The 19,552-nt window shown below is 42.0% G+C and overlaps 1 protein-coding gene across 1 annotated transcript in view; it reads left to right on the plus strand.

Annotated features, from left to right (window-relative positions):
• Positions 1-14,750: 14,750 nt before the first annotated feature.
• Chic1 (cysteine rich hydrophobic domain 1) overlaps positions 14,751-19,552 on the plus strand; it is a 43,496-nt gene continuing 38,694 nt past the window's right edge. The window contains exon 1 of the mRNA XM_028891962.2: positions 14,751-15,261. Coding sequence (XP_028747795.1) covers positions 14,963-15,261 — 299 coding nt within the window. The 5' untranslated portion in view covers positions 14,751-14,962. The remainder of the gene's footprint in view (positions 15,262-19,552) is intronic.

The raw sequence follows: 19,552 nt of genomic DNA on the forward strand, positions 1-19,552 counted from the left end.
TGGGACTGGAGTTACAGAAATTGTAAACTGACAAATGAGTGTTGGGAGCCAAACCCAAGTCCTGTGGAAGAGCAACCAGTGTTCTTAACTGCTGAACCATCTCTTCAGACCCTGAATTTATTTTAAATGAAACCCCATGTTTTTCATGATGAATATACACACTCTTATTTGTCAAGGTATTTTGGTGTGTGTTTGTGTATGTGTTTCTCTCTGTGTGTGCATGTGTGTTGCTGCTGCTGCTGGGAATAGAACCTGGAACTCAGAGATCTGACTACCTCAGTGCTGGGATTAAAGGTGTATGCCACCACCACCCAACCAACATTTGTTGTTAATGCTGTCAGATCACCAAGGAAAGCCAATCCAGAACAGAAGGAGAAAAGTATAATCGCAGAGAATTTGTAGTGTAAACCACTAACTAGAAAGAATTTTGGGATCAATAGTAGATAGCAAAAGGCAAATTCAGATAGGAATATGGTGCTGACTTAACATCTACTATAAGAAAAAGTACTAACAAATAATGGTAGTGTTACAGAAAGCCAAGTGGGGGTTGGAGATTTGGCTCAGTGGTAGAGCGCTTGCCTAGCTAGCACAAGGCCCTGGGTTCAGTCCTTAGCTCTGGGAGAAAAAAAAAATACTGAATTAAAATTTTAGGTGGTGGTGCACGCCTTTAATCCCAGCACTTGGGAGGCAGAGGCAGGCGGATCACTGTGAGTTCAGGGCCAGCCTGGGCTACAGAGCAAGATCCAGGACAGACTCCAAAGCTACACAGAGAAACTTTGTCTCAGAAAACCAAAATTGTGTACAGAAAGCTAGAACCTTCATCGGTGCAGGACAATAACAAAGCTCTCCGCCGAGGTGCCACTAAAGACCACATAGGAAGCCTGGCTTTCCATCTTCACCTAACCATGTTAGTAGTTCTTCACTCATAGATTGTGGGTTTTACTTACCTTCTGCTATTTATGATACATATAATATACAAAATATGTATTGTTGTGCTGTCTGTGTTAATGGAGAAGCTTTAAGGCAACAGAAGGCTGCATATTAACAGTTATGTTACACATGTGACTCAGGTGTATGGTGACAGAGTACTTGCTCAGCATCACAAGGCCCTAGTTTCTTCCCGGAGCAACACATGCAACACACACACACACACACACACACACACACACACACACTTATATATATGCATAATTGTGTGAGGGTTGGTGCCCTAAAGTTCTACATTATTCAGGGGTCAACTGTATAGACACAGATGCATATGTGTTGCATTAGTGTATGTGTTTGTGTGGGGTGGGGGAGGGGGTATAAGAAGGGGGAGGGGTGGAGGGAGGGAGTGAAGTACAGAAAGCAAGGAATTAGCATATGTGATGGTAGCAGCTGGCTAAGTTTCTTAAGGTGTCTATTGCGGTAAGAAAACACCATGACCAAAAGCAAGTTGTGGAGGAAAGGGTTTATTTGGCTTGCACTTCCATATTGCTGTTCATCACTGAAGGAAGTCAGGACAGGAACTCAAGCACGGCAGGATCCTGGAGGCAGGAGCTGATGCAGAGGCCATGGAGGGGAGCTGCTTACTGGCTTGCTCCCTATGGCTTGCTCAGCCTGCTTTCTTATAGAACCCAGGACCAGCAGCCCAGGGATGGCATCACTCACCATGGGCTGGGCTCTCCCTAGGTGATCACTAATTAAGAAAATGCCTTCCAGCTGGATCTCAGGGAGGCATTTTCTCAACTGAGGGGCCTTCCTTTCTGATGACACTAGCTGTCAAGTGGACATAAAACGAACCAGTACACTAGGCAAGTAAAAAATACATGTGTTCTGAACTATGAACCAAAGGCTGAGGGGCCCCTAGGTGAGACAGTTGATTGGCTTGATCAGTTTGGGAGGCAACTAGGCAGTGGGACCAAGTCCTGTGCTCATTGCATGAGTTGGCTGTTTGAAACCTGGAGCTTATGCAGGGACACTTGGCTCAGTCTGGGAGGAAGGGACTGGACCTGCCTGGACTGAGTCTACCAGGTTGATCACAGTCCTCGGGGGAGGCTTTGCCCTGGAGGAGTTGGGAATGGGGGTGGGCTGGGGGTAAGGGGAGTGGGTGGGAGCGGGGAGAATAGGGGAACCCGTGGCTGATATGTAGAACTGAATGGAATTGTAAAATAAAATTAAAAAACAAAAAACAAAAAAAGTACATATGTTCATACTACACAACACAGAAAACTTGCTTGGCAGAATGTAACATGCATGCACGATAGAAATGCTTGACTAACTAGGGAGAGCAGAGCGCCTCGTCAGTTTAACGAGGCTTTCTAAAAGTCAACAGCTAGCACACAATTCACAGCTAAGGCAGGGACTAAGCAACGGAGTCTATTCTTACCAGACTTTGAAAACATACTTACTCTTTTATGTGTACGTATGTATGTGTCTGAGTGTATGGATGTGGACCACCTGCAGAGGTCAGAAGAAGGCATCAGATCCCCTGGTTCTAGAATTAAAGGTAGTTGTGAGCTGCCATGAGATGCTGGGAACTAAACCCAGGTCTTCTACAAGAGTTGTAAGTTCTCTTAACTGCTGAGACATTGCTCTAGCCCCTGTTCTTAAGACTCTTATAAATATATTACTAGAAGTCCTAGTCAGAGGATGAGAGGATTTAAGGCAAACTTTCAGGAAAAGAAAAAATAATACTATCCCCATTTCTAAATAGCGTAATTGGTGATGTAGAAACTCCCAAGTAGTCTACTGAAAACTCTTATAACTAATAAATGGGGCCAGCAATATCCTAAGATATAAGATAATCACAAAAATAAAAGTCATGCTTCTATATACAAACAGCAAACACATGGAAACATAAGTTAGAAGTACAATTATCACAAGTGCACAGGACAAAATAAAGTATTAGATATAAACTTAACACAGAAGTGTGTAGTGTACAGAACTTACATGTAGAAAATTGAAAACTGCTAAGGAAAAAAATCAAAGGCCTAAATACATAGTGAATTGGTGGGTAAAAAGATTAAACATAGTAAATGAAAACAGATTTCCCTTTATTGATTTATTGGTTTAACAAATGCCCATCAAAACTCTACCTGTGTTTTTGTATATATAGGCAAGCTTATTCTAATATTTATATAAAAAGTCACATGGCCTCAAACACCAAGCTGGACAAAAACTGAAGAAAAACTCCGTCTAAAGCTATGTCACTGTCAAGCTGCATGTAACCAACCGTGAAAAGAAGCCCTGAAAAGAATCTGAAGAGCAGGCTGGAGAGATGGCTCAGCAGTTAAGAGCACTGGCTGTTCTTCCAAAGGTCCCAGCAACCACATGGTGGCTCCCAACCATCTGTAATGAGACCTGGTGTCTTCTTCTGGCCTGCAGGTAGAACACTGAGTACATAACAAATCTTTAAAAAAGGAGGAGGAGGAGGAGGAGGAGAAGAAGAAGAAGAAGAAAACTCTTCCTGCATTAAAAAAAAAAAAGAATCTGAAGAGCAAACAGCACATACAACAGCAGATTTCTCATCACAACCATGTGAGGAGAAGACCACAGAGCTACTTTTTCAAATGGTTAAGAGGAAAGTCTACAAACCTGGAATCCTATGTCTAAAAAAAAATCATCTTCTCAAAATGAAATAGGAATCAAGACTTTCCTGAACAAAGAAATTCTGAGGTAACCAACAGCTAGAAGTTAGTTCTGTCCTGTGAGATCAGAAAGGAAGTTGCTACATAGACCAGGGCTAGCCTTGAACTGACAGACACCTGCCTGCCTCTGCCTCTCCAGTGCTGGGATTAAAGGTGATGCCTATTTTGTTCATTGATCTCATTATGTAGCTCAGACAGGCCTCAAAATCACAATCTTTCTGCCTCAGCCTCCTTGGTGCTTGGATGACTGGCATGTACCACCATACCTAGATTTATTTATTTATTTTTCTTATTGTTAATTTGCCTAAAATATAACTGCTGGAAATCATGACAGTACTGGTTTACTATGGAAATTGAGTATATTCTGTTAAAATTTTCACTATATGTGAAGCAACTTAGTGCTATATGAAAGCAAAGTTCAAATGTTTTAAAATGGATATCATAAGCCCCAAGGCAATCACTAAAAAGCCAACAACAGCAAAATAAACTATAAATGATACTACATGAGAGAAAATAGTATGCAATCTTAAAGTAAGTTCAAGTGAAACCATATCAATTGTGGCTGGAAAGGTGGTTCAGGGGTTAAGAGTGCATACTACTCTTGCAGAAGACCTGAGTTCAGTTCCCAGCACCCATGTTGAGTGGCACACAACTGGCTATGCCCCAGTTCTAGGGGATCTAACTTTGTCTTCTGACTTCACCATGTACCTATACTCATGTGTACATGCCCACACACAGACACGCATGCATACACATAATTTTAAATATATTTTAAAAAAACAAATAAAGGGAGGAGGAGAGAGAAAGGAAGGTTAAATGCAACAAATTGAAACATTGACAAAGGTTATTTGTATACAACTATATAAATATTCCCTTTTTTATTTTATGGAGGTTTTTGCCTCAAAATATATATGGCTTTTTTATTTTGTTTTTTGCAATTTTTTTTTGGGGGGGTGTTGCTGGAGGGCTTCTCTCCAGGTTCCCCAAGCCCCACAGTCCCACAATCCACTTATAAAATAATCACTCAGACGCTTATAATACTTATAAACTGTATGGCCATGGCAGGCTTCTTGTTAACTGTTCTTTTATCTTAAATTAACCCATTTTTATAAATCTATACCTTGCCACATGGCTGGTGGCTTACCAGAGTCTTTACATGCTGCTTGTCCTGGCAGTGGCTGCAGTGTCTCCCTCCTCAGCCTTCCGCTTCCCAGAATTCTCCTCTCTCCTTGTCCCACCTACTTCCTGCCTGGCAACCTACTTCCTGCCTGGTCACTGGCCATCAGTGTTTTATTTATATAGAATGATATCCACAGCAGGGGGGGGTTCAAGACAGGGTTTCTCTGTGTAGCTTTGCGCTTTTCCTGGAGCTCCCTTTGGAGACCAGGCTGGCCTTGAACTCACAGAGATCCGCCTGCCTCTGCCTCCCGAGTGCTGGAATTAAAGGCATGCGCCACCACCGCCTGGCTGTTTTTTGCAATTTTTTATAATTAAACTACAATTATATCATTTCCTTCCTCCTTCTAACTCTTCTCATATGTCTTCCTCTCAGATTTATGGCCTCTTTTCTTTATTATTCATATATATATATATATGCACATAAATATATAATTTGATGCTTTTGACACAGGCTACTGCCATACATCTCTAGCTGACCACAAATTCATGTCAGTTTTTCTGGCTCAGCTTCCCAAGTGGTTGGGAGGTGTCAGAATTAGCTTCAGCTATCAACTTGACACAAATCTAGAATTACCTGGGAAAGGGAACCTCAGCTGAAGAATTGCCCATATCAGATTGGCCTGTAGCCATTCATGAGGCATTTTCTTCTATTATTACTACATTGTGTGTGTGTGTGTGTGTGTGTGTGTGTGTGTGTGTGTGCCTGTGCCTGTGGAGATCAGAGGGATTCAATTCTCTTTCCACCATGGGACACAGGGACCAAACCCAGGCACTCAGACTTGGCAGCAAAGACCCTTCCCCCACTGAGCTATCCCCACCCCCACCCCCGGCCACGTGAAGCACTTCCTTAATTGCTAATTTGTATAGGAGGGCTCAGCCCACTTTGGGAAGTAGCAACCTCGGGAAGGTGAGCTAAATTAGAAAGACAGGTGATCAAGCCAGAAGAGGGTGGCCACCAAGCAGCATTCTTCCATGGTCTCTGTTTAAGTTCCTGCCTCCAGGTTCCTGCCCTGGCTTCTGTTGATGATAAACTGTTATCTATAAGCGAAATAAACCTTGTCCTGCCCAAGTTGGTTTTTGGTCAGCGTCTCATCACAGCAATAGAAAGCAAACTAGAGCAGGCGGTGTGGAGCAGTAGCAGAGCACTTGACCAGCATGAATAAGGCTCTGGGTTTCATCGTCAGGACCACAAAAAATGAAAATAAAAGGAATCAATTCTCCAAAGAAGATATCATAGTGCCTAAGACACAGGCACCTAAAAAGACAGCATGCAAGTACATGAGCAAAAACTGCTAGAAATGAAAAGAAAACAAAGCCAGTTGTGTAGTCTAGAGAGAACACATTCCTGTCTATAACTGATAGAGTAGGCAAAAAAGTCAGCAAAATCTAAAGTAGATAGCAGTCCCCGCCACCTCTCTCTCTCTCTCTCTCTCTCTCTCTCTCTCTCTCTCTCTCTCTCTCTCTCTCTCTCTGTTTTTCCAAGACAGGGTTTCTCTGTATAACAGCCCTGGCTGTCCTGGAACTCATGCTGTAGACCAGGCTGGCCTCGAACTCACAGAGATCCACTCGCCTCTGCCTCCCGAGTGCTGGGATTAAAGGTGTGTGCCACTGCCGCCCGGCTAGATAGAAGTCTTAATCAACATAATAAAGTTAACATTTATGGACCACAAATGCATGGAAAGCACAGAGAACACTTAGCAAGATGTGTCATATGTGGGCTATAAAATAGATCTTAATAAAATTTGAGAAAACAACAGAAATTATATGACCTCTATGTTCATACTCCAAAAGCATAATCTAAATTATAAACAGAGAGTCGGTAATTTGGAAGTGTTTAGAAACTCTACAGCATACTTTTAAAAAACCCATGGGTCCCAGAAGTCTCAAGAGAAATTAAAATGTTTTAACTAATTGAAAATAAAAGTACAGCACATCAGTTATGCACAGTAGCTAAATCCTGGAGACATAATTATAGGATTAAATGTCTATATAACAAAAGAAAGATTTGAAGGGAACAAATTAAGGATCCACCATAAAAACCTGGAAGGGGTAAGGAAATTAAACCTAAAGCCAGAAAAAACTAAAGTAGAAAGAAATCACTGAAACTGAAGCCAATAGAAAACACATTGACAGAAAACTTTGACCCTTGTACTTTCAGCCACCATCACTGAACTGATCAAATGCCACCACAGCAGCAGTAAAGTGCAGTTTGGGCCAAGTCTCTGTCTCTACTGCCAGGGGCCACCCAGAGCCAGTGACCTGATGTTACTGGGATTAACCAACCCCAAGACAGGCAGATCTCTGTGAGTCTGAAGCCAGCCCAATCTACACAGTGAGTTCAGGTCAGCCAAGATACATAGTGAGACCTTGTCTACACACACACACACACACACACACACACACACACAAACACAAACAAATAAGTACAATTTTTAAAAGCAGGGAAGATCTCTCATGTCTTTATTCAACAGGAAAATGAAAAATCAAAAGAAGGATGAAATGCCACTGCATACCTACCTATAACAAGGACTAGACACAGAATGATTGTAATGTAACAGAGTAAGACAGACAACAGCAACTGTTGATATGAGATGGGAAAAGATTGGTTGCTACTTAGAGAGTAAAGCATAGGTTTTCCATGACACTTGGCAAATGCATTCCTCTGGGTAACCCCTAAGAAACTTGGGAATATGTGTTCATAAGTGCTTGTGTGGAATACTAAAAGCAGCATTATTCCCAGTACTTGTATTGTTCCTATTCCTATTCATAATAGGCAAAAGAAAAAAGCAACCTAATAACCACCAATTGATGGGTGCAAACAAAATATGATTTATTCATAAACATAATTTTATTCGGCCATTCAAAGAACAAAGTACTAGCAAACTTACGTATCATGAAAAAAATGTGTCACACAAAACGAGCAAGCCCAATATAAATACTGCATGTTGTGTCATCCTATTTCTATGAGATGTCCAGGATACACAAATCCACTGAAAGACAGTTTAGATTACTGGTTGCTAGTGGCTGGAAAGAGAGGTGAACTGGGAATGGCCATTAATGGAGTGATGATAATGTTCTGGAAACATTTGTGAATATACCAAAGAATATTAATGTATTAATGGTATGCTTTAGAATAAAATGTGTATTATATTTCAAAAAAATCAGTCACAGATTTCTATTTTAGGGAATTAAAAAGAAAACATAATTTTTGGCCAAGCATGATTGTGCATGGCTTTAATTCCAGCGCTTGGGAGGCAGAGGCAGATGGATCTTTGTGAGTTCAAGGAGAGACTGGTTTACATAGTGAGTCCCAGGCTAGTCAGGGTTACATAGTAAGATCATATCACATTGATCATATTCAACCCATTGCTCTCTGTTGTTACCACTGAACCCCTTGTTCTTCCTAACAAACCTCTCTTCTCTCTCTCTCTCTCTCTCTCTCTCTCTCTCTCTCTCTCTCTCTCTCTCTCTCTCTCTCTCTGTATGTGTGTGAGACACACTCCATTTAATTAGGGCTGCTTGCATGAACATGGTTGGGGCTTATTTACTTAAGCCAGGAAAACATACCAGGGGCTACACCACTGGGGAATAGAATCCCCCCTTCCTCACTGGCATTTCTTACTGCCTCATCTATCCCAGATTTGGGGATGAAGAAGCCAGAACTGTAGGAATACTAGTTGGGACATATATAAATTTACCCCCAACTCAGTTCTTTCTAGCCAAAGGACCTGAAGAGGAGCAGCACAGCTAAGTGGAAAAACCTTTAGATGGTTGGTTACCTGCATAGTAACTGTAAACACCACAGAAAAGAACTCCAGTTCCGCCTTCATCTACACAGCAAGGCCAACTTTGTTGCTTGACTCCCATACTTCTGAAGCTGCAAATAATGGTAGGGAAAGGCCAAAGAGACCATCAGATGATTCTCTTTTTTCCCCAGAGCTGAGGACCGAGCCCAGAGCCTTGCACTTGCTAGGCAAGCGCTCTACCACTGAGCTAAATCCCCAACCCAGGACTTCTCATTTTTACTCATCAACTGCAAGGCACTTCTATCTTCAGGACTGGTGCAAATGACATGAGAAGCCCAGTTCCTCACCTCATTCAGCAGTGTAAGTACCCCAATCAGAGTGTCAATCAAATCAAGGGAGTAGAGCCAGCAGACATCAGTCAAAAGAGAAAGCTGAAAGGGTATCCAGGCTCTCAGGAGCTAACAGGAGGACACTCACATTTTACTTGAAAACAACTCATTAACTGATACTATACACCTTCGGGAGGCAGAAGCAGGTGGATCTCGGTGAGTTTCAGGCCAGCCTGGTCTACATAGTGAGTTCTAAGCCAGCCAAGAGTACATAGTAAGACCTTGTCTCAAAAAAAGAGGAGGAGGAGGAAGAAGAGGGGGGAGGAGACTCAAAATAGGACAAATAAATCCATACCAAACTACATACTAATTAAATTTGTTGCTGTTAATAACAAAGAAAGATATTTAAAGCATCCAGCAAGCTGGGCGGCGGTGGTGCATGCCTTTAATCCCAGCACTCAGGAGGCAGAGCCAGGCAGATCTCTGTGAGTTCGAGGCCAGCCTGGACTACAGAGTGAGTTCCAGGAAAGGCGCAAAGCTACACAGAGAAACCCTGTCTCAAAAAACCAAAAAATAAAAAAATAAAAATAAAGCATCCAGCAAATAAACAAAATATCTTTGACAACTCAAAACCAAGAGATTGTTCTTTCTCTAAAACACATGGGCACATGAAACAAGTGGCATCACTTTTTTCAAATGCTGAAATCACCGTGGCATCACCTTTTTCAAATGCTGAAACCGCCGTCAGTCCAAATTTATACACCCCGTACAAAGTTCAGATAAGTTACTGCCAATGGCCTCGAAGAGTGAGTACCGGGGCTGGGGAAGGAGTCTCGCAGTCGGAGCACTTCTCCCCATGTGTGTGAGGTCCTGGGTTCCATCCCCAGCATGGCAAAAGAAAAAAAAAAAAGACCAGAATCGAGAACATGGAACAAAGACTACATAGGAAAGACAACAAAAATGTCAAGTATCTTGGATTAGCAGCAACAAAAAAGAACAGTAAGCAAAAATATGAATAAACACCTCTTTCATATCTATAAATGGTGCTGGCTGTTGAGTTGTTGTAAATAAATCATTTAAAAGACAGATAAGCGCCAGGCGTGGTGGCGCACGCCTTTAATCCCAGCACTTGGGAGGCAGAGGCAGGCGGATCTCTGTGAGTTCGAGGCCAGCCTGGGCTACCAAGTGAGCGCCAGGAAAGGCGCAAAGCTACATAGAGAAACCCTGTCTCGAAAAAACCAAAAAAAAAAAAAAAAAAAAAGACAGATAAGCTATGATAAAAAGATAGATAATAACTCATGAGAATGTCAACTGATAGAGCCACTCTGGAAAAATACTTCAACAATTTTATTAAGTTCAACATAATCTTTGTAAAAAAATTTTATCATTAACTGTGTGTGTGCACATGTCTGCAGGCTAAAGGCATCTGATCTGTGGGAGCTGGATTTACCAGCTGTGCATTGCCCAAAAAAAGAGGGTTGAGAACCAAGTCAGAACTTAATGTGCTCTTAACATCTGAGCCATCTCTCCAGCTCCAAAGTTCAACAGTCTTAAGTATATGGCCCAGAATTCCACTTAAACATATCTATTCGAGAAAAAAATTAAGCCAGGTGGTAGTGGCATACACCTGTAATCTCAGCAGGCGGATCTCTGTGAGTTCGAGGTCAACCTGGTCTACAAAGTGAGTTCCAGGACAGCCAGGGCTGTTACACAGAGAAACCTTGTCTCAAAAGAAAGAGGGAGGAGGGAGGAAGGGAGGGAGAGAGGGAGGAGGGAGAGAGGGAGGGAGGGAGGGAAGGAAAGAAGGAAACTAAAATTAAAATGTTTCAGAGACATATGAATGTCCATAACAACAGTTTCACAATATACAAAAGGTGAAATGAATCCAAATGTCATCACCAAGTGAATGAATAAGCAAAATGTAATATACCACAACAATGAAATATTATTTATCCATTAAAAGTAATGAAGTCCTAATAAATGATACAATATGATGAACCTCAAAGACACACTAAGCAAAAGAAGGTGTCAGAGACAACATATTTTATAATACAATATATTTGAAAAGCCCTGCTAAAGAAATACCAATTCAATGCCTGGGGGGCGGGGTGCTCACCAACCTCAGACAGAGCGCCTGTGTGGCCTGGGCAGGCGTCTCCATGATGGGTAAAGTGACCTGCTGACATCCCACAAAACCTAAGTCAGAATCTCATTTTTTAGTAAAAGGGGTACCTGTAGGGTCCTGGCCTGTTTTGGGTAACTGTTGCCTTGCTTGCTGACCTTGACCTTGATATCCTCCCTATACTAATTTCCTGATGGGTTCCACCCTCCTGAATGCTTAAGGGAAGTTCCTTGTCTGTGTATCCTGCATAATGGGCGTTAACAGCTTAGATGCAAGATTGTCTACATCAGTAGCTAACTTCTGCCCTCCGGGGTTCTTCCATTGTACTGTAAGCCTGTATTTAAGACCTCCTCCCTTCTTCAATAAACAGCATTCTGCATTAAATAAAAAAAAGAAAGAAATACCAACTCACAACATAGATTGAGAGCTACACAGGATTGAGAATGAGAATGGGGGCAGGTATTGAAATGGGGCACATACTCTAAAATTAGTTTGTGGTGATGACTGCACAATTCTGCAAATTGACTAACATCACTGAATTGCATACTTTAACAAAATAAACAAAGCTATCTTTTAAAACTGTGAAACCCTCTCAGACCATTAAACCCACGACTTTGTGCCTCAGGCCTCTATCTATTAGATGACAAATTTGCCCTGATGACCTCCTTAGCACATTAGGTAAACAAAACCTTATACCACCTGCTTTCCTCTCTATCCACTCCCTAATTTACTATGCTGAAAGCTAACTTATCATTTCAAAGCCATCACGCTTCAGGTGTTCTCTGACAGTGGATACACAAAACCTGTTTTTCTCAGCTTTCCCAATCTAAATCCTCCTGGCAGAACTGATTACCTTTGCAATCACACATGCTTTTTCAGCACCGTGTATGTGCAGGGCAACAGATGAGCTGATCAGATTGTACTTGCCCACTTGGCCAAGTGCAGCACTCCTCCAAACTACTTTGTCCTTTTGACTTCTGACTAAATGTCAGCTGCCTCTTTCCAATTTATTTAGTTTGTTTTGTTTCATTTTGTTTGAGATGGTGTCCAAGGCTGACCTCATATGTACTGTGTAGCCAAGGATGAACTTGAACTTCTGATCCTCCTGCCTCCACCTCCCGACTTTGGGGATTACAAATATGCACCCCCGTTCCCAGTTTACGCTGTGCTGGAGATTAGAACGAGGGTTTTCCTGCATGATAGGCAAGCCTTCTACGAACTAAACTACATCTCTGGACTCTCTGCTTTGCAATTTACAGTACAATTCCCCAGCCCTCTCTCCCTTCCTCTTCCCATCTCCCCTGGTCACTAGTGCCTAGTTTACAATAGTTCCAATGTCTTGTTGCATTTATCACAAAACCCCACCCTTACTCCTTTCCCTTTCTGTCTACTATTCCTTCCTAGACTATAATTTTGCGTGATGAAAAGGAGAAGCTACCACGGGAGCAGTAATCAGCAAAACAGTATTATTCTCTCTAGATATTGATTTACTGGACTCTTTGTGGATAGGATGTTTGGGAAATATTTGATCTCCACTGTGATTTTTGTCTTGCTTCTTAGAATGGGCACAGAATATTGAAGTTGATCCTAGGTCTAAGGTCATTCACTCTCGTTGATATAATATGCTTAATAGCACTGGGAAAACCAATGATTATTATGAAATATTTTAAGATTCTATCTTTTATCTTAATCTCTGGCTAAAGTAAAGTTCTATATACAACAAAAAGCTACAGTTCTTCCTTATAGATAATGTTACAACTTACTTTTCAATTCCAAAATAGCCAAGCTATTGAATATAATGAAAAAATTAATATTAAGAGCACCAATTGCTTGATATTTGAACAATATCTCTTATAGTAAACATTTCTCTCCTCCTCACATACCTAAATACTTTGCTTAGTACCACTCTGCTGCGGATGCAAGGCTCATTCTAAATTCCAGGCTCTGTCCATTTTCCCAGTCACACCATCTAATCAGAACGAAAGCTCCAGTGCAGCAGAAGGCATAGGGAAGCAGGTATTAATATAGAGTACCTGGACCACTATATTCATTCTACTACAGAGTAGCTGCACTACTCTACAGTCTTAATGGCACAAATTCTGTGCTGCTGCCAGCTATGAACCAGTTTGGTACCTTACCTAGAAACTTGAAATATGTGGTCTCTGTGGTGTAGAGAAGATGAAGTAGAACGTTTGAAATGGGGGGGGGGAAATGGGGGGAAAAGGTCACTACAGACCTGAATGGATTATTTAAATTTCCTGACATTCACTTTTTCATCTTTTTAAAATGATTTCTTTATTTTTATTTTATGTGCTTTGGTGTTTTGCCCACATGTATATCTGTGTGAGGGTGTCATGTCCCCAGAACTGGAGTTACAGACCGTTGTGAGCTGCCACGTGGGTGCTGAGAATTGAACCCGGGTCCTCTGGAAGAGCAGCCAGTGCTCTTAACTGCTGAGCCATCTCTCCAGCCCATCAACTCTTTATCTGTAAAAGACATATAAAGGTACCTATCTCACCAGATTGTTTGAGTTAACTGAGATGTGGTATTTATAAGAATATAGCTTGGAGTCTATAGAATAGGTGATGCTAATTAATATGTTTCTTTTTTTTTTTTTTTTTTTTTGGTTTTTCGAGACAGGGTTTCTCTGTGTAGCTTTGCGCCTTTCCTGGAGCTCACTTGGTAGCCCAGGCTGGCCTCGAACTCACAGAGATCTGCCTGCCTCTGCCTCCCGAGTGCTGGGATTAAAGGCGTGCGCCACCAACGCCCGGCTTAATGTTTCTAAACTGGTATGCCCTCTACACACTCCAGCTCCACTCCTCAAAATCCCGATTTCTTTTCCTTCCTTCCTTCCTTCCTTCCTTCCTTCCTTCCTTCCTTCCTTCCTTCCTTCCTTCCTTCCTTCCTTCCTTCCCTTCTTTTTTCTTTCTTTTTCAAGACAGGGTTTCCCTCTGTAATCCTAGCTGTCCTGGAACTAGCTCTGTATTCCAGGCTAGCCTTACTCAAAGATTCTCCTGCTTCTGCTTCCCAAGCGCTGTTTAAAGGCATGAGTTACTACACCTGGCTTCAAACCCCCAATTGCAAACCTGCATATTCTTATTCAAAAGAACCAACCAAAATGCACCACTCCACCCAGCCTTTCCAAGCAACTTTAGGCACTCTAGCTGTTTGGCTAAGAGTACAGGGCTTTGGGAGTAGGAAAGGAATCCAGATTTAAAAACTCGTCTATCATTTACTAGCTCCATGACCTTGGACAAATTACTTGCTCTCTTTGTATCTAGATTTCCCTTGTGTAATATTTGAATCAACATGGTACAGCCATCATAGGGTTGTGGAGAGATTAAATGAGATACGCACACAGAGCACTTAGCACAGTCTGTGACACTTAACAAGTCCCCAAAGTCCCATTCAGCAGGAGAAATTAATAGAAAGTTTCCTCTTTTGTAAAATGTTAATAAAAATGTTTACCCTTCTCTCAGGATTGAACAATCTCTGCGTAAGGGAATGACATATGTGTACCTGGGGATATTTTGGGCAAAGTCCTAACCTCTCTTTTATAGAATTTGATTTCCCTCGACTGCCTGCATAGAGGTAAATATATCCCGCATTAATTAACAGGCACTAAAACGAGAACGTACGTCCCTTGCGTACAAGGCTGACGTCCGAAGCGCAGTACGAAGATCAGCACCCGCAGACCGGACCTCGAGAATTCCCTGGAGTTCACCTCTATCGGCCCCCTCCCCTTGGAGCCGCGCAAGCGTACACCGAATTTACTCCCTGGTCCCTCATGCCCCCGCCTCCAACCCCCGCTCTGTCTGCCCAATACGCAGGCGCGTCTCCTCAAGTGCTTTCCCTACCCCCTCCTCTTTCTCTTCAGTCCATTCCCCCTCCTCTCTCAGTAGCTCCGCAGGTTCAAACTCTTCTCCCGGAGAGTGGCGGCGATCGTGAGGTCACGTGATGAGCATCCTGCTGCCCAACATGGCGGAGTTCGACACCATCTCGGAACTGGAGGAGGAAGAAGAAGAAGCAGCAACGTCGTCGTCGTCGCCGTCGTCGTCGTCGTCTTCGTCGGTATCTGGGCCTGATGAGGATGAGGAAGATGAGGAGGAAGATGAGGAGGAGGAAGAAGAGGAGGAGGAGGAAGAAGAGGAAGAGGAGGAGGAGGTGCCGCCCCCGCCACGGGTTGTGAGCGAGGAGCATCTGCGGAGATATGCCCCAGACCCTGTGTTGGTGCGCGGCGCCGGCCACATCACTGTGTAAGCGATTGGGGCCGGGGTCTTGCAGAGGCTGAGATTTGGCGACAGAGGAATGGGAAAGGGCATGGAAGGGCCTGCGGAGTGGGAAAGGGCTAAGACATACTGTTAGCAAAGAACATGGTCTAAATAGAGAAACCGCAGATTGAAGAGGTGTAGTGTCAAAGAAATGGGGAGAATGATGCCTCGACCCTTGAGGAAAGAGTGAGTGTAGGACATGGAGTTGCGGGGTGGGCAGCTAGAGGCACTGGAGTGTGGGTGATCCGCTTGTACGTGTGCTGGCAAGTGAATAGTCTCTAAACTGCAGGATGTACTAGGCTTCTCTGCTGCCAAGATTGATGGCTAGTGGAAAACCGAGACTGCTGTGACATGTGACAAGGTCTGGGCTTGGATTCTTCAAAACAAAAATGTGGTGCATTTTGTGAATAATATAAATATTCATCCACCCACATATTTATCCATCCATTCTTCCTATCCAATGCTTATATGAATGAATATCGTCATCCTTTCTCTGTTGAACGCACTGCTCTGACGTTCCTTTGATATCACATCATTAGAGGTTCGTGTTGATAGGAATCTATGCAAAGTAGAAAGAGCAATGGATAGCGGGTGAGAGATCTTGGTTGCTTATCTCAGTTTCCCTTCTTACTGGCCCTATGACCTTGGTCAGTTGAATCTTACTTCCGGGCCTTGGGTTCTCCATCTCCAAAATGAAGGGTTTGGAGTACGTGGTTTCTAAGCCCTTTGGCTCTGAAATAAATTAAGATGCCTACAGGGGATTTTGTATGCCCAAATACTAAATATACAAATATTAAATATGTAGGGAAATTGGCCCTTGATGAATTGAGGGTGATTTCTCTAAAACTCATCCAGGGTGGCTTCTTTTAAATTGAAATTCTGTATCATATTTGAGAAAATAAAGTGTGCAAGGGCTTCATATCGTCTTGGTTGTACAGTAAAAGAAGAAAAAATGATCTCTGGGCTCTGAAGAGTGCTTCCCCATTTTTATTTGCTTGGATTGTAAATACTTAAAATTTTGAATATGGTGTTGTGTTCATACTCCTAACTATGGAGTCTTTCACTGCGTTTTCAAAATAGATTTGCTCCTTCTCATCATGTCTCACTATCCTTAATTTTGATCATGGCTCACCTAGTCCCTTCGACCCAATTGAGTGCTTGGCATGAAATCATACAGTATGTATCAAGTCCTCAATCATTACCTTTTAATTTTTAACATGGTAACTATTTTGACTGTAATATACTTTTGAATCATTGAATGACTGTATTACCACATACTTTTTCAATTGTGGTTGGAGGCTTTGGGGAGAGTTTTAGGCCTGATTTTTGATTAGGTAATTTTCAGACAGTTTTTCTCAGTCCAGGATTTTTGCAGATAGCCTGCACTCTTCAGGTGACTGTACTGTTTTCCTTCCATTCCTTTCTCCTAGGAAGACCATTATTCAAACTAATTATGATTCTGGTATCCAGGGTTCTTTTTGCTTGCAGGTTATTTTACATGACCAAACAGAGAAATGATGTTTTATACTCCAACTCATGATTTTATGATCCAACTCCCCCCATTATTTTCTAAAATTCAAACAAAGAGTACATAGCAAGGAAGCATAATTTAAGTTCTCTAAAGCTCCCTCGTGGCTCCATTCTACTCACCACACAACCAATTTCATTTCTTCATTTAAAACAAAGCACTGAGATTTGCTGTGTCTAGCCTCTTGTAGTATAATTCCCTGCCAACACCCCCAACACACACACAGTTTAAAAATTCTGGAATTACGAGTAAAGGGATAGTGCTAGTAGTATCTGGGTATTTATTGGAGAAAAGTCGGAAAAGCATAAGCCAATACTTAAATCACTAGATATGAATATAGTTTGAAAAATTGTCTAGTTTTGTTGTATACATTTTCTTATTTAGGAAGAGCATTTGATGCTAAATAGCTAACATTTTAAGAAAAAGACTAACTGTTTAAAAGGTCTGCTAGAAGCCAGGAAGGAAACCAGGCATGGTCCTTTGTCCCTGTGATTCCATCACCTGGGATACTAAGACAAGAAGAGTTTCATGACTTCAAGGCCAACCTGGGTTACATAATGAGTTCCAGGCCAACGTGGGTCATATAATGATCTCTAGGCCAGCCTGGGCTACAGAGCAAGACCCTATCTTTAGGAAAAATTTTTGTTGGGATTTGAGACATGAACTATAATAACAGAACCTTCCATATGTCAAGTGAGGTAAAATCTGTAAGAATAATCTTAATCTGACACATCTAAAATATCAAATTTTGTTTCATTTTTTTTCTGACGTGTAGGCATGTGTAGATTGCTCTAAACTATATTTTATTGGGCTGCAGGGGTGTGATGCAACTCAAACTAGGGAATTGTACATCCAGGCAAGGGCTGTATGACTGAGCTACACCCCTGGCCCTATACCTATGTGAGTGAACTATTTCTTTCTTCTTCCTTCCTTCCTTCTTTTTTTTCTTGTTTTGTTTAGTTTTAGTTTTTCGAGACAGGGTTTCTCTGTGTAACAGCTATGGCTGTCCTGGAACTCACTCTGTAGACCAGGCTGGCCTCAAACTCACAGAGATCTGCCTGCCTCTGCCTCCCAAGTGCTGGGATTAAAGTAAAGGCACGCGCCCAGGTGAGTGAACTATTTCTTACTCTCTTGTACCCTGACTTTATTATCTGTTCAGTCTTCATCTGTAGATTTTGCTTCTATTAAAAGTTTAAAATTTGAGAGTTGTCACCATCCACTGGATTTTTTTAAAGGGAGAATATTTTGTAGCTTTTCACCATGAGTAAGAGATACATATTCAAGGCAATAGATATGTTTAACCTGATTCTAACTCAGTCTATCTTAAACCCAGCATTTTCCCCCCAATGGGTTATATTTCTGGTTGCCACATTTCTGGTGGTGACCCCAACATTCTACTCCCCCAGAGTAGTATTTGAAATCTTTGAGCCTTTTTGACTCTTCTCCTTGAATTGCCCTATGTCCGAATTTCCCAGCATTATGTCATCATACATTTGGAAATTGGCTTAGACTTTTCATTTTCTCTATTCCTGTCTGGCAGCACTCTTGTTTGAGTTGCCATCCTTCTTGAATTATAGCCACAGTCTGCTGCCTCTCCTCATGTCATTGTGCATGTTTGTGCCAAACTCATTTTCTTCCAATTCCATTTAACCATGGCACTGTCCTGTTGCTTAGTGCACCCAACATCAGAATTCAAGGAGTCCCTCTCCTTCCCCAGAACTCATCTCGCCTCTTCTGCCCTCCAGTCTCTGCCCAGTAAGGTCTTGTCCCATAAGGCAGCCCCAGGCTCCAATGGTGCCTCACTTTGACTCTCTCTAGAATCTACAGTCTAAATTGCCCTGTAAATATATTCAATCCCCAAACCTTCTGATAGCCAAATCCCCTTTAGCTGCTATCTAATCTCTCTTCTTCTCCAAATTCCTTAAAAGTACATCCATCTACCGTGTTTACCTACTCTGATCTGGATTCTGCCACCTTAACTGTGAAGAATCTGGCCTCAGTTGAGATCACCATGATCAGAGACTGGGAGTACAGTTTTGTAAGAGAGTACTTTTTTCATTAACAGTCTTCTTCCTATCTTGCTTCTTAAATACCACTGATCTCCAGAATTTTATGCTTAGCCCTCTACTCTTACTATCTACACATCTTAAATGGTTTTTTCTTGCTTCTTGTGGTGTCAGTTATCCAGAGTTTTCCGTGTGTGTGTGTGTGTGTGTGTGTGTGTGTGTGTGTGTGTGTGTGTGTGTGACTCTGCTCAGGCTCTTCCCTGGGCTACTTAACTCTCAAACATGCCTCATCATTCTCTATTTTGTCCATCTCAGTTGAGTGTACCTCCTGTTACTCATCACAGCATGCTATTTCTACTCTTATGTCCGTTCAAGCTAGTGCTTCAATCTTAAATGCCAGTACATACCTCCCTTCACCCTAGCTTTCCAAATGTCACCATTTCCTGTAAGTCTTCTTTGCCCTTGCTAAATTGTAAGCTACAGCAGCAAGAACAGTCTCTCATTCCCTGTGAATCTTCAGTGCCCACCATAATACTTGTTTAAGTAAGTTCAATGAATATTGGTTCATTTTAGTGATAGTCTATGTTCATTGTTGTGCAAACTATATTACAGGATCTCAACAAATGTGAATTTGTTCAATCATGCTCTGAAGAGGACTTTATTCTGAGCTTAGATATATGTATATATAGCTGTAATAATATCATAATCCTAGTGATGAGGTATCACCACTCTCCAACTGATG

Source organism: Peromyscus leucopus, chromosome X (genome assembly GCF_004664715.2).
Source record: "Peromyscus leucopus breed LL Stock chromosome X, UCI_PerLeu_2.1, whole genome shotgun sequence".
In the NCBI taxonomy this organism is placed as follows: domain Eukaryota; kingdom Metazoa; phylum Chordata; class Mammalia; order Rodentia; family Cricetidae; genus Peromyscus; species Peromyscus leucopus.